This window comes from Eschscholzia californica, unplaced genomic scaffold (assembly GCF_041429995.1).
Source record: "Eschscholzia californica isolate CP2 unplaced genomic scaffold, dmEscCali1.0.p SCAF_5, whole genome shotgun sequence".
Taxonomy (NCBI): domain Eukaryota; kingdom Viridiplantae; phylum Streptophyta; class Magnoliopsida; order Ranunculales; family Papaveraceae; genus Eschscholzia; species Eschscholzia californica.
The window spans coordinates 51,654,885-51,668,907 of NW_028238472.1; the positions used below are offsets into that span (position 1 = coordinate 51,654,885).

The window sequence follows — 14,023 nt, forward strand, 5'->3', positions numbered from 1 at the left end:
TAGACCGAACTGGTTTAACCTAGTGGAGTAAAGATGACCAGTCGGGCAAAATTCAAGAGCCTAATAGATCGAAAACCTGTTGCTTACCAAGTATTTCAGATTCCTGTGGATGCCTCCAACAACCCTAGAAGAACTGTCTTTGAACAAACTAATCGTTAAAAGAAGATAAAATTTTAATTTTGAATGATATTTCAGCCAGACGGTCTGAGCGGTAACAGTTGATTATATTATTCCACTACTAACGTAAACAAGTCAAACTAAAATGATGTCGAGATAGGAAGAAAATGTCTGAATTTCAGATGTGTTAATAGCTAAATATAGATGCTTATACATCCAAATACACCATTATTCACGAAGATCGACAAAGAGATAGAACTTTAGTTTCTTTTTTCTTCTGCAGGACTCAAAACAAAGACATCCAAAATCTTTTACAACAATAGTTCTATGATTTCCAATTGTATCGTAAATTGTAGAAAAAAATAAGATACTGTACAATCTACAAACTAATTACATAACTGCAACTTTTTTTCGTAAAGCAATGTATTAAACCACAAGTATGTGGGTTTTCCATTCAAGATTTTGTGATTTTGTTGATGATAACAGAAGCATAGTTAGCAACGGTTGACTCTGGGGATTGTTTAAGTCGTCCTATAACCGGGAACATTTGTGAAGAACGGAGGAATTCCCTGCAAAGTTTATGATCACACATTTTCGCCAAGGAGAAAAGAGCAATCTTTAATGGTGATTCGTTTACGGCATCCCTTCTACTTGGACTCAATGCCACAGTAGAACAGTCTACAACCAGCTTTAGAAGAGCCTGCACAAATAACAACAAACAAGTGGAATTTAGCAACACACTTTGTTTGTTACAGATATAGTTAAGAGAAGGGGAAAAGAAAACCCAAGTTATAGCACTGCCACCGATATTAGAGTTAGTGGCGAAATACCCCGTACATGCACACGTATAAGATACACAGTTCTCTCTGAAGGTTTGAGCTTGGAGACCAATATGTGGTTTAACACTGCCTATAAGACATTAGAGGCACTCATACTTTCATATAGGTACTGTTGTGTATCTATCTAGCTGTATTATGTTTTAGTGCAGATCTGCTTACGCAACATTTGGTGGACATTAAGTTGAAATCATTCTATTGGGTTCACATGTATAGGCGAGAAATGTAGTTCCCCCTTGGAGATGATCTCACAAAGGCATATAGTCGAAATTTTAGTAATGACCATCTCGCTTACCATTTCTTCAAATATAAGTCCAACTACAGAACAGTTGGTTTTCACCAGACTTTTTAACGGGGCGATTGGAAGTGGATGGATTGAATTTTTCATCTGAGTACACTTAGTATATGACCCAAACTGTCCACAACCAAAATCTAAAACACTATTTCCTACAAAGTCGAAAGAAAATGGTTTTGTATAACTATGACCTGCCCTTTACAAAAAAATCTAGCCAGCCTATGATTTCTTTCAGTTATTAAAGTTATCGCTGTCGGAAACTTGGAACGGTGGGTTTTGCTAAATTCACACTAAAATTGATGTACAAAACGAGAGACATTTAATAGGAAAAACAAAAAAATGAATAGGAAATAAGTGGAGAGCTTCATAAGACCTGGATGGCTCCTTTTGCGATTATATCTTCGCATAGCTTGTTAGAGTTGCGGACCAGATTGCTCAGTGCACCTGCAGCATTCGCTTTTGTCTTGTCTTCCTCTGAAGCAAGCAGCAGATTAGTAAGAAGAGGTATGGATCTCCTTAGCTCCTCGTACAAAAGGTCATTGTGGTATGCAGCATTACCAATCTGGAGAGAGACAAGAAAGTCAGACCAGAAAGATTCGGTATCTTCCGTAACGATGTCAGAATATTTGATAAAAGTATTTACAGTTTTTCAATTTAACTGGTCTATATATGAACTTAGTCGTCTTCTATAAACTACGACTTTAGTTGTCCTTCTATCATTTTGAATTCGAAACCTTACTGAAACAAATTTTTGTTCGTGCAAGAATCCGCTGAAATATTATATACATATTATTTATAACTGAGGATCTGCAGAGAGGTTGTACCAAAGAAACACTTCGAGCACAGATATGGACTGGAGTGGATGCCTGTTCCGGTAATGCATTACCACAATTAAACTCTACATATTGGGAGTGAATATATCCAATCATAGATACCGCTTTATGGCAAAATTAAACCCAAATCAAACAACTACATTTGAGGGTTTACGGTAGCACTAGAAAAAAAACAAGGCTATAAAATAAATTCGACATCATCACTGGGGAAAGAACTCACAGCAAAACAAGCAAATTTTCTGGTTCGTTTATCTGGATCAGCACATCGATCAACGAGGAGACTGATGATGTGTTTTGTTGCCTGGAAACGAAAAGTATTACAAAAGGCACAGATGGTAACATTATAGAATTAGGAACCCATGCGAAAAAATGGAAGGAAATTATGTTCCAATGTAATTATAACACCTTTCTTACCAGTGAACTATAAAAGTACGAGTTATGTCGACACATATTGCCTATTGCACTGCAAGATTTTGCACGTATATTTGAATCTTCGTGGCTAAGGAAGGCCTTCAAGGACTCCAACAAATCAGCCTTATTAAGGATTTCGTAAAACGCCTGCAAATGAATATTTTTAGAGATGATACAGTGTTCTGGTGAAAAGTAAAAACAGATACAACTCATTTTAGGAGATATGTGCTGAAATCTGAAACTAGGCTAGACATGCACGCTTCCAGACCTTGAATATTAAGGGGTTGACACTTGACAATACCGAATACCACTTAGGATAGCTATAGACTATAGCTATCAGCCTATCACGATGTCATATGTGGTGGGTTACAAACTAAACAGAACAAAATTCTATTAAATAATTAGGTGAGGTCCATATCTCAAATAGATTATAACAATAAATCAGAATAAGCTACTCTTAACTTGGTTCAGTATGCAAGTTGGTTCTCATAACAAGTCTGCGTCATAGTGGTTCTCGTACTTGATCAGTGGGAAACTGAACCAAGACTTTATTTCCATGTTGATACATTTCCCATTTAAACTGGTACCTATTGACACCCTCTAGCTAAAAAATATAAATACTTATGTTTCTGACCTTATCCATTCGAGCCAAGTCTGAAACTATCATCAGAATGTCCAAAATGACCTCCCTTGGGCTGGAAAAATTGAGCAACTTTTTGACATTGGTCGGATCTAAAAGACCTTTCCCCAGGAGCTGAAGGGCAAGGGGTCGAATAACTGCCATTTTTGCTACAAAAGCTACAGGTCTCCCTGAATCTTTCAACTCCAAATGATCCAAGCATCTAAGAATACAACCAGGCACTCCTACCTGCAATAGTTCAAAATTTGTTACAAACACCAGTAAAAGATCCAAAAAATATAATAAAAACTGTTGAAAGAGTTTAAGTTATAACCTCCACAAGAATTTGAATATACTTGGGCATGTTTGCTTCAATTCCTTTAACTATATCCTTATCCTCAACACCTAGTCTTCCACCAGGTGAACCCATGTTGAGAAGGAAACCACTGCTAACTGATGCAGTAGCAGATGGCAAGGGATTAACATTTTGCACTGCGACAAAAGGAAATGCTAAGAGATCAATCACTGCGTGGATTAGATCTCGGACCCCATCATTCCCACCACCAGGCCCATTCCAGCATTTCAATATCTTAAGATGTGCTTCAGATATCAAACCAGATATTAGCTTCACATTTTCACTCCTAACCAAGATATCACGAAATGATAAGGCTCCACTAGAAAGACAATGACAAATTGAAGACACTGTCCATACAACGCCAGTAGGTGATAACCCAATTAGATCCTTCGTTTCATCTATTTCTTGAGTAACATTTGGGAGGCGGTTGGCTAGTAAACATATAAGTATCTGGGGAGTATTATTTGCACAGGCTTGCTGAACTGCTAGTGGTCCTCCCCACTTTAGTCTGGTTTCCAACAAGCCAACACATCCATCTCTCATTCCATGCCAGTATGAGAGCATTCCGTTCTGATTATCAGTCGCTTCATTTCGATCCATTGGCGGGGTAGTAAGAATGCTACAAAGTGTGGTAGTTGGGGGGATCATAGGCATGGCAGTTTCAGATAGAGGAGACTCTGACGGAATTCCACTTTCAAGGGATAGAATGGATGCTAGAGCTAACATGGCTGATACACAATGTGGTTGTAAGGATGTCGTTACTGTATCAGTGGAGGAATAATGTGCAAGGACTGAAAGTCTAGAAAGTTGCTTTTTAGGAGTTGTTGTAAGCATGAAAAATGAAGAAACTCTTCCCGACAACTTCAGAAATTGTGCCATTGTTGCAAGGATGAGGCACGATTGCAGCACTAGGACATTCGGGTTCGATATTTTGTTTTTATTTCCTTCTGATGGCTCTTTGGTTGGATTAGAAGCACAAAAACATAGTATAGAGAATATTTCCGAAAGGATAGTGCCATCTCCGCCTCCACTGACAACAGTTGTAACAGGCAAGGAACTTGGCAGGCCACAGAGCAATCCAGACACAAGTCCACTATGAACACAGCACCTCAATATCAGCTGAAAAAGGAAAGAAAATTTTCACCTATTTTTTCATATACACGACAGAGAATCCAAACTACATGACTGACTACGTGGGGTCTTCAGCTATTAATTGTCATTGGGAACATAAAGGTTTGATGATCAATCTAAAAAAGAAAGAAATCTGAGATACTTTCTGGAGAGCTATGTTAACCTTACATGCATAACACTAGGCAGGTAACAAAGAAATACACACATGCAATCTATGCCCTGATATATATAACTAATAAGTACTAAGTAGAGCAATAACAATATGTTCACAGGACTATATATATCTCAGACTTGAAAGTTGAAACAGATTTTGGAAATTACTTCTGGATAAGGAGAAAGACAGAAAGTGAGACCTGAAGAGCAGCAGATAAAGCAGATTCCAGGCGCTGATGAAGACAATAGTAGATGGCGACCTGCATTGGTTTTGATTTGAGTAAGGCTTTCACTACCGCATCAACAACTTTTGCTGATTCAGTCCCAAGCATTGAGCCTCTGTCATTCTCGTCAACATCAAGTCGAAGTAAAGAATGGCTACAAAAAGTTTGTAATGGAAACAAATACACATGTCCTTTGGTGAATATAATCTCCAATCCATTTATCAGTGCCCACATAGCCCTGCATGCTTCACAAGCAGCACGTAACATATTTGAAGAACCTCCGATTAGACTTAAGCCCGAGGAAACTAAGCACATTGACAGTAGATCCATAACTCCAGAGGTTTTAGCATGATCTATGATCTGTTTTGAAACTTCATATGCTAATGAAGTAGTGGGACCCACTTCTGTTTCTTCAGCAGCTACTAGATATTTTCTAAGGCCCTGAACAACTCGGGATAACATGACAGCAATGCATGCAGTTGACTCATTCAAAACCCTTCCAGATGCATCTTCATTATACCCAACAACCTACATCAATAGAGTATAGAAATTCAGAGAAACCAAAAGCATGAATTTTACAGAAGATAAATCCATTGAGTGTTGTAAGTTAAAGGTTGAGAAAATCATGGAGAGTATAAAGAGCTGAACTAGAACTTCCTTCATTATTTTCTTATTGTTCTTACCTAATTGAGTATATACAAAAAAAAATATGTACAGACTAAAGTACCCTTATACTAGTTATATCTTTACGCATATACGTAGCTCCATCACTAAGATAAGCGCTAACCTTTGAGTATAGTTCAAGTAGTATAGACCAGTGCTGGGAATATGAGCTCCGTATAACACTTCCACTAATATCCACTAGTTTCTTTAAAACTGAGAAACTCTGCAATTTCCAAAATTTACAACTGTATCAGACACAATAAAGCATCAAATTTGAGGAAAAGCACGAGTAGGAGTGAATATTGGAATGGCTTCAGAAGATCATCGTCACAAGAAAGCTCCATGTATTATTAACATACACCATGTGAAACGAACAAGAAAAAATTTGAATATATTGGATATATCATAGAACTAAATGTAAATTTTTACAACAATAATACCTTGGCAGTTAAATCATTGCCCTCCGGTGATTTTATGCTAACTACAGAGGCCGTGAAAACGAGAAGTTCCCCAACCATACCATCAAGTGACGCCTCAGAATGAAGAGCAGAAGCTGCAACTAAGTTTGATATGATTCTAAGTGACTGGTTTACACGAACAATATCCTGATCCCTGTACAAGTTTGACCAGCAAATTTTCATGACAGAGCAGCAGGAGCGAAAGAGCCTACTTAGATGCATTTTTAGCTCTCTAGATCCTACATAACGCAATTCTGTCGTCATTTGATAAATATTGGGTCATCTACCCATATGTTGCGTGAAGGTTACAACAACTAATGGCTAAGGAACCACACAATACACATTTTCTGTCCGATAGGGAATGTATAGGTGATATTGCGTTATTAACTCATAGATCTATGGTACCAATATATTCATTCAAACTTTCAAGAAAAAAATCTATGGTACCAATACAACCAATACTCTCTAAATGACTAAATATGTTGGTACTCATTTTCGCTGAACTTGTGAAACAGCTCTTTATTACTCGAAAAGGGAAATGAATAATGTAAATTAATTTCCTAATTAATAAAAATTAGCATTTAACCACCTAAAATAATGCATAAAGCGTACGCCAGATAAGGAAAACTAATCACCTTCTCTTCTAAATTTAGCTCAATTTCACAAAAGAAAAGATTATGTGAAGTTTCGAAGATCCATAAATATCAGCTTTCCATGTCAAACTTAATATAAAGCCACTAATAATCTAATATATCTTCAATGATATGCACATTATACTAAGCAAGGTTGTTATGGGTGATAAATAAGAAGATTGGGGGTCTGAAATTAGTTAGGCAAGAGGATTGGGAATCTGAAATTAGTGACGCAAGTTGGGAGTGGGGTAACCTCGTGTTGTAATATAAAGTAATGTACATTCAGGATTATAGAGTAAGATTAATTTTTATGTATGATACACCAGATGCACTAGTGAATTAAATCAAGGAATAAATAATAAAGAGTATATCAGGAATATACTCCCCTGACTGACCAGACAGTGAGGTTCATGTGGTCATCCAGACCCTACTTAGAGTTGAAGTGAAATACCGGTCAGAGCCCATTTAACATGTTTCTAAGGAAACGTGAATGTACGCGAGCAAGTACTCCATTCACTATACTATAGATCATGGAATTGTATTCCATATGTATGGATTGAAGGAAAAGATGGAACTATTTCAATTCACCTGTATGAGTTCGACCAATTCTTCAGTGGCATTAAAACAAGGGATATAGCTTCATTATCTTGACCAACGAAACTTGCTCCCTTTACTGTTCGTGAGTTACTTTCCAGCCGATCCAAGACCTGACAGCCTAAACAGGACAAAATAATTGAAACATATCTGCAATGAATTGTGTTAAGTAGAAGAATTTTCTGTGTATAATGTAGACAAAGAGTGAATTAATAGTTTTTGTACCTGTGTCTGTCACCAGTAAACATTATCACATACAGCAAATTAATATTCCAATGAGTTATTACTTGTATAGGTATTTAATCTGCTAACGTTTATCCAGTTTGATAAACGATTTCTAATTATATTCACATGACATCAAACGGTAATTTGTGGACCTAACACGATCTTGTGCAAGTACACCCAAGATGTACGTGGAAATCTCAATCCTCACATGAGTCATGACACCTAGTATTACCGAAACGCGATAACTTTCTAGGTGACAAGTAAAAGTTCTGGAATGCTTTACCCATGATAGTTGTGCTCCCTTAAGGAAGCTGAGGCAAGGAAGAAGTTCTTACGCCTCACATAACACATGTTGATGTAACTTGTAAGTACTCCTAGCAAGCACAATAGGTCAAAAAGCAATAAACAAACACCAAACCAGCATTATGAAAGTTGTGTTACTACCATGTCTTGATTAGTTAATATACAACTAAGTGAAGGGCCGTAAGAGAAAAATTAATTGACAACGAAAATATCAAAATTCAAAAAAAATAACCAGTGATCATTTCAAATATACCTGACTGAACAACATTAGTTGGAACAGTTAATCCCGGGAGCTCCTCATTTGGCAATGAATGGTCAACGGCTGCAACTGGGCGATCTGAATTACCATCACTGGCAGGACCTCGGTTGCCTTTGTTCTCACAAGCATTTGTAGGATGAGGTTTGACTGTAACAAATTATTTGGAACAGTAAGAGTAGGAGTTCCTAAATGCTGCAAAAAGCAAGACGTAAAAGATGCAAAATCAAGGGTCTCACTCTCAGGTAGAGTAGCATAAGTTGTCCTGTCACCTTCTCCCCTCCAAGCTGCATCATTACCCATAGTTGCAGCAGTTGCTACCCTCAACTCCTGTCAATTTGTCAGAACGAGATATAAGTAACTCCATCGATCTTGGAACCGGATGTTAAGCCACAAAATAAAATTACAAATGCAATATGAACAGCTATTTCTTGTTGTTTTACATAGAGAAAAAAATAAAAAAAAAATAAATATTACCCTTGCTTCCACCTCATCTGAGGATTCTCTAACAAATGGGTGCTCAAGAAGTGAGGGCCATGTTAGCCTATGTTGTGGTACCTGTGTTCATTTCAAAAACCAAATTAAGCGTTTGGAGGAAGTATAAAAGGGAAGCAGGTCACGAATTGGACCAATTTAATAATACGATATAGATTTTCGAAAGAGCATGTATCTACCTTATTGAGCAACCCCTTCAGAAAGTTTTTAAAATTCGAACTCATATTTTCTGGATATTTTACAGGATCCTGCAAAAGTAGTTCACACAAGGGAAATAACACATTAATTGCAGGCTTGCAGCACATGAAAATTTTGACACCAGAAAGAAAAAGAGCAAATGTACCTTAATGATGTGGCGGATGAGTGCATATACTGAATTTGTATAAAATGGAGGTTGACCAACAAATAGCTCATACCTGGTTATAACCATAGTAGTTTTCAGTTCATGTTATATATACATGAACAGAAGTTCAAAATACAAAAAAAACTATATAAGACTCTACTTTGTCTTATAACATTCACATATGCTTTAAAGTTTAGACCATTGTATCTTTTAAGTCTATTTCCTATTGTGATGTAGTAGTCAATTGGGAGGCGTGAATGTCATGTAAGTTTCCTTGTCCTAGTCCTCTTGTACATTTTTTTCCCTTATATATCCATTCAAATTTTCAAAAAAAAAAAAGTTTAGACCATTTTCTCTTTACCTATGGTACGTGCCCTCTTTTGCTTCCACAACAAACGGTCAAAAGTAACAACATGCTACATTAGAAGGCCCCGTGAGTCGTGACACAATGAATAGACAACATCATCGAGTCAAGGCAGAAAAGACACACTCCTTGTGTTAAGTTTGTGGGTCATCCAACTCAAAACCAATTGGCAATGAGTGGAGAGGACCTATACTTTATATTCTTGGTTGTTAGTTACCCATGGGACTATTCTCACACGCCCCCTCACGTGTGGCGCTCTTTGAGCCTAACACGTGTGTTTTTTTCTTTACGGGTGACGTGGAGCACGTGTGGCTTTTAAGCCTATCACGTGTGGGCCTAGCTCTGATACCATGTTAAGTTTGTGGCCATCCAACTCAAAACCAATTGGCAATGAGTGGAGAGGACCTATACTTTATATTCTTGGTTGTTAGTTACCCATGGGACTATTCTCACACCTTGCATACTAGACATACAAAGGTAGGCCCTTTCAAGTTATGGCCTATATGTGATACTCAAAGTATGTGGTGAAGTCGTGAAGGTGAACAATCTCATTTGACTACCACAATTTTAACAGGTTATCAGACTATATATAATTTCCAACTTCCAAGGACTGCAAACGATAAAGAACGATGAAGGTGTTAATGATGACATTGACGGCGACAATCAAGATAGATAAGACAATAAGGAGAGGGGAAAAAACATACAAAATGACCCCAAGAGACCACAAATCAGCAGTGTGATTGTAGGGTTGTTCACGTACAAGTTCTGGAGCCATGTACAATGGAGTACCTGGAAAAGCAAAACTGGAACTACTGCTAAGCTGCTAAAAAACTCCATTGTGCAAATGTCAAGCAATCTATGTTATTAATTTCCTAATTACTCTTGACTAGTCCGTGAATAGTCCACATTCCCATTTGTCCGACTCAACGAGTTGGACTCAGCACCCTAGGTTCTCATACTGTCCGACCAGGCGTTATGAAACTTTATTTCTTTCTTTTCCAATCCTCCTGGGTTTCTTCCTTATTAGTTGTCAATCACTGTCTAGGATTACCCCAAGGTTGATAAAGTTATGATGTAGCATTGGTGATGCATTTTTTTCTGTAATTATGTGGTAATGTTGTATCTAATTGCATTCTAAACTCGAGTTAATTTAAATCATTTTTATGGTGTTACACTGTTATATATGATTATTTCCGATTATATATTATAAATATATGCATATATATATATATGAGTAGTTGAATAAGCAGGATTAGTCTTTTTTTTTTTCAAAATTTGATTCAATTAATAAGAGAAGAACACAAAAGAGAAAGGAAAAAGGGTTGCTCAAGTTATGCTACATTACATAACCCAAGCCTCCCAATTCCATAGTTGATGAAGTCTTATTCCATAGTTGATGAAGTCTGTGACTCCGAGATTAACAACGTAACGAGCAACAAATGACATCCTAACTAATCTTCATTTTCGTATGGTTAATGCACGGAATAAGGCCTTGAATATTAACAGCCTTTAGAACTTCGGAAAAAGTGCAAAGAGATGCAATATCTCAAAGGTCGGTGTTATTAGATATGACAGTTGCCAAAAAAGGAATCACGTGAAACAGTAAGAATAAACATGAAAGTTCTCATATTCCTAGGATGATTACTTTTCTTTTCCAATTTTAGCTGTTTCGTGGCATACCATGTATCAGTTGAGAAACTTGCCTACTAGGACTGTTAGTAGGAAATAAACCATAGACACAAACCTCTTAAATTCAAATAGTACGGCAGAAGTAGAACAAACCTTTTATGGAGCGCAGGACAACAGTATTGGTGGACATCGCACGTGCAAATCCAAAATCACAAAGCTGTGCAATAAACCAGAATATATGAATGAGATATGAATCATATGATAAGTAAGGCCTTTATTGAGGCAGTCAGAGTGATTGAGAATAAATAACAATGCGCTTATGAAAGTTCAGACATAATTAGCGAGGTGCCGTCACAAATATATGTTTAAACAAGTGTTTAGATGAATTTTAGTCTTTACAAACATGGTTCGGCTGCTGAACAGCAAGCTCCATCAAGGGATACCAAGATATCATAACCCCTCTCCATTGTAGATGGTAAGGCACTACATAAAGTACAAGGCTTTGGTACAAACTTTACCAATTAACCATAAGCCCATAACTTGAACATACGTACAGACCCACATAGATTAACATTCTGAAGGAAGGTGTTCTGTACCATTGAATTAAATCAATTGACATGAGTCGAGGAGTAAAGGTTCGAGTGCTAATCTTCATGAATCCAGTGTCCTTGTGTTCCTTACCTTGATTATATTGATCCTTTCGTTTATAGGATTACTATTCATACTTGAATCATATGTGCAAATAGTAAAACTTGTGATCCTTTTGTTCATTGGATTAAATTCAGGAATATGTCAGCTACATATTAAACATTCAAGAACTGAATACGCCAAACGAACACATCTTCATTAAAAGGTCTATCATATGAAGTAGGATAAATGGAGATATTCCTCTGAAGCTGGATGAAACTTAAGGAACTGAAGGTCTTAGCAGCCAAATAACTTCTAAAATGTAAGAACTCGATACTCCATATGTCACAATCCCGGGAACATGAACAACAATTCATTGGCATGAATCAAGAATTTGGATGCTAAGAAACGAAGGTTTATAAGGGGTTTGCCAGTTTTCCAGGCAATATAACAGGGTTTTCATTATTTAGATAAAAGAAACTCATATAAAAAAATATACAACCTTAACAATAGATCCAGCTCCAATAAGAATATTTTGTGGCTTCATATCTCGGTGGATGATACGATTTGAGTGCAAGTAATGCAATGCTCTAACCTTGAATCAAATATCACAATATTTGCATGAGAAACATACAAGTTAGTACAAAACAATGAGCAACAATCAAGATGCAGCAAAGAATAATGCAATGAAATGCAAATCATGATTTTATAAATTTCAGTGGGAGTACCAACTGCTTCGCAATTGCTTGAACTTGCTCTTCAGGGAGGCACTTATCATCCTCTAGAATTTCGAAAAGTTCACCCTGCGAACAGAAAATGTTTCATAAACTGACCCTGCATCAGAGGACGTTATAGAATACTAGATCATTGGAAAATTTTGTTACCTGTGCAAACTCAGTCACGACACAAAATTCTTGTGGAGTTTCAAAGGAATCAAGCATTTCAATTATGTTTTCATGTTTAAGTTTCCTCAAAATCTGTGCATTATAGCCAAACAATGAACCCGAATTAGTTTCCATCAAGCAAGTGGTGACATCATCACGGCGTTCTTTTTTTTCTACAATTTCGTGATATATTACAAATTTCTTTCAACATCCACTAATAGTAGAAAAAGTGTATCTTTACATAACAGGGCTTAGTTTTTGGCGGTTTTCTTCTTGTAAGAAGCTTTCACAAAAAGCCTCTCTAAGCCTTTAAGCGAGACTTTAGCTATCCTCATTACCCACATTTTCCTTTTTCATGTGTTTGGCTAACAATGATTGATTATCTCTGATTGGTCACAAGCAAATATTAGGATTGACATATCACTAATAAGTTTGTTCAACAAAATAATCCAAATGAAGGTTAACTAAAGCACCTATAGTGCAATAACTTGTCATGCACTTCCCCACTACAATACCAACCGAAAATGATGTTCATTTTCTCCACTTTGAAGATGAGTTATAAAAGCGCCAACTCGTTATAGACCTCATATGTTCATGCAAATAAGACATAAATCTTGCAAATTTATCATATCCAAGACATATCTAACATCACCCAATTTGTGAGCTGCAAGAATAAATGCATATTCCATATGTAATTAACACACTTAATCAACTTCATCTGGATTGATATCTAGAACTTAATTGTGCTTATGAAAAGAAGCAGGTTCAAATTTTCATTCCGCTCGAACCAATATAAACTACCCTTGATCATTTCTAGTACCATCCTCATGTACTAAACTAACTACCAATTAACTAAAACAAGAAGCTACAACTTCAATTAAAAAATGACACAATCAAACCAAAAAATTACCTCAATTTCCTGCCTTAAGTTCTGAATGTCTTTATCACTTTTGCCATGTTTAAGTATAAATTTCATTGCAACAGTCTGTAATCATCAAATTAAATTAAAACCCTAATAGATTAAACAATCTTCATAAAACAATTTTAAAGAACAAATCAAAAGCTATTTTAATAGAGCAAAATATCACCTGCCCAGAGAATTTTCGTCTTCCTTTATAAACTTTCCCAAAAGATCCTTCTCCTACAAGTTCAATCACATGATAGTTTTCTACTCCCATACTTCAGATCTACAACTAGTATACTATTGTGCTTGAATGAAACCCTAACAGATTTAGTAAGAAACTTGGGAAGAGTAATGAGAGTGAAATAAGCTATTAGGGTTTAATAATCAGGAGAAAGCTGAAAGCGGCTGATCGAGGATGAAACCCTAATCATCAAAATACACAGTAGAAAGCTCTCTCTCTCTCTATCACTATACTTTCTCTCTCTATCTTAAATTCCTTTTCCCGCCTCTCTCTAAAAGGATGAAATTTATTTTTGAAATGAGTTATGCTGACGTACAATTAAAAAGTCCGACTTCGACCTTGTTGACCGAGCGATGAGCTTACGCAGCACTCGAGATGATATCGTGTGGTGTTAGGATTATATAGTGAGTTTGAAATGGTCCGCGTTTTAT

At 36.6% G+C, this 14,023-nt stretch overlaps 1 protein-coding gene across 4 annotated transcripts; it reads right to left on the reverse strand.

Annotated features, from left to right (window-relative positions):
- Nucleotides 1-276: 276 nt before the first annotated feature.
- On the reverse strand, nucleotides 277-14,008 carry FU (kinase family with ARM repeat domain-containing protein). Of its 4 annotated transcripts, none has more exons than XM_086644361.1 (22): nucleotides 13,536-14,008; nucleotides 13,358-13,432; nucleotides 12,448-12,540; nucleotides 12,292-12,366; nucleotides 12,066-12,158; nucleotides 11,090-11,153; nucleotides 10,012-10,096; nucleotides 8,944-9,016; nucleotides 8,780-8,848; nucleotides 8,583-8,663; nucleotides 8,345-8,435; nucleotides 8,103-8,255; nucleotides 7,316-7,442; nucleotides 6,078-6,249; nucleotides 5,762-5,860; nucleotides 4,951-5,502; nucleotides 3,446-4,585; nucleotides 3,127-3,360; nucleotides 2,496-2,639; nucleotides 2,302-2,382; nucleotides 1,622-1,810; nucleotides 277-817 (listed from the first exon to the last, which is right to left on the reverse strand). In XM_086644361.1, exons 1-22 carry the CDS (start codon nucleotides 13,623-13,625, stop codon nucleotides 572-574), a joined length of 4,026 nt encoding a protein of 1,341 aa, XP_086500487.1. In that variant the 5' UTR covers nucleotides 13,626-14,008; the 3' UTR covers nucleotides 277-571. The 4 variants fall into 4 exon arrangements, with proteins under 4 accessions (XP_086500487.1, XP_086500488.1, XP_086500489.1 ...); XM_086644362.1 differs by having other exon boundaries at nucleotides 8,378-8,435; nucleotides 13,536-13,993; XM_086644363.1 differs by having other exon boundaries at nucleotides 10,012-10,110; nucleotides 13,536-13,993.
- Nucleotides 14,009-14,023: the final 15 nt, after the last annotated feature.

Bases quoted from the DNA above. Each gene is read 5' to 3' on its own strand.
- FU (XM_086644361.1), bottom strand. From the start codon at position 13,625: ATGGGAGTAGAAAACTATCATGTGATTGAACTTGTAGGAGAAGGATCT. The intron at 8,849-8,943 runs GTACATTTGCTC...CTACTTTTGCAG, and splicing joins TCATCCGCCACATCATTAAG to GATCCTGTAAAATATCCAGA. The intron at 1,811-2,301 runs GTGAGTTCTTTC...GTCTCTCTCCAG, and splicing joins GAAAATTTGCTTGTTTTGCT to ATTGGTAATGCTGCATACCA.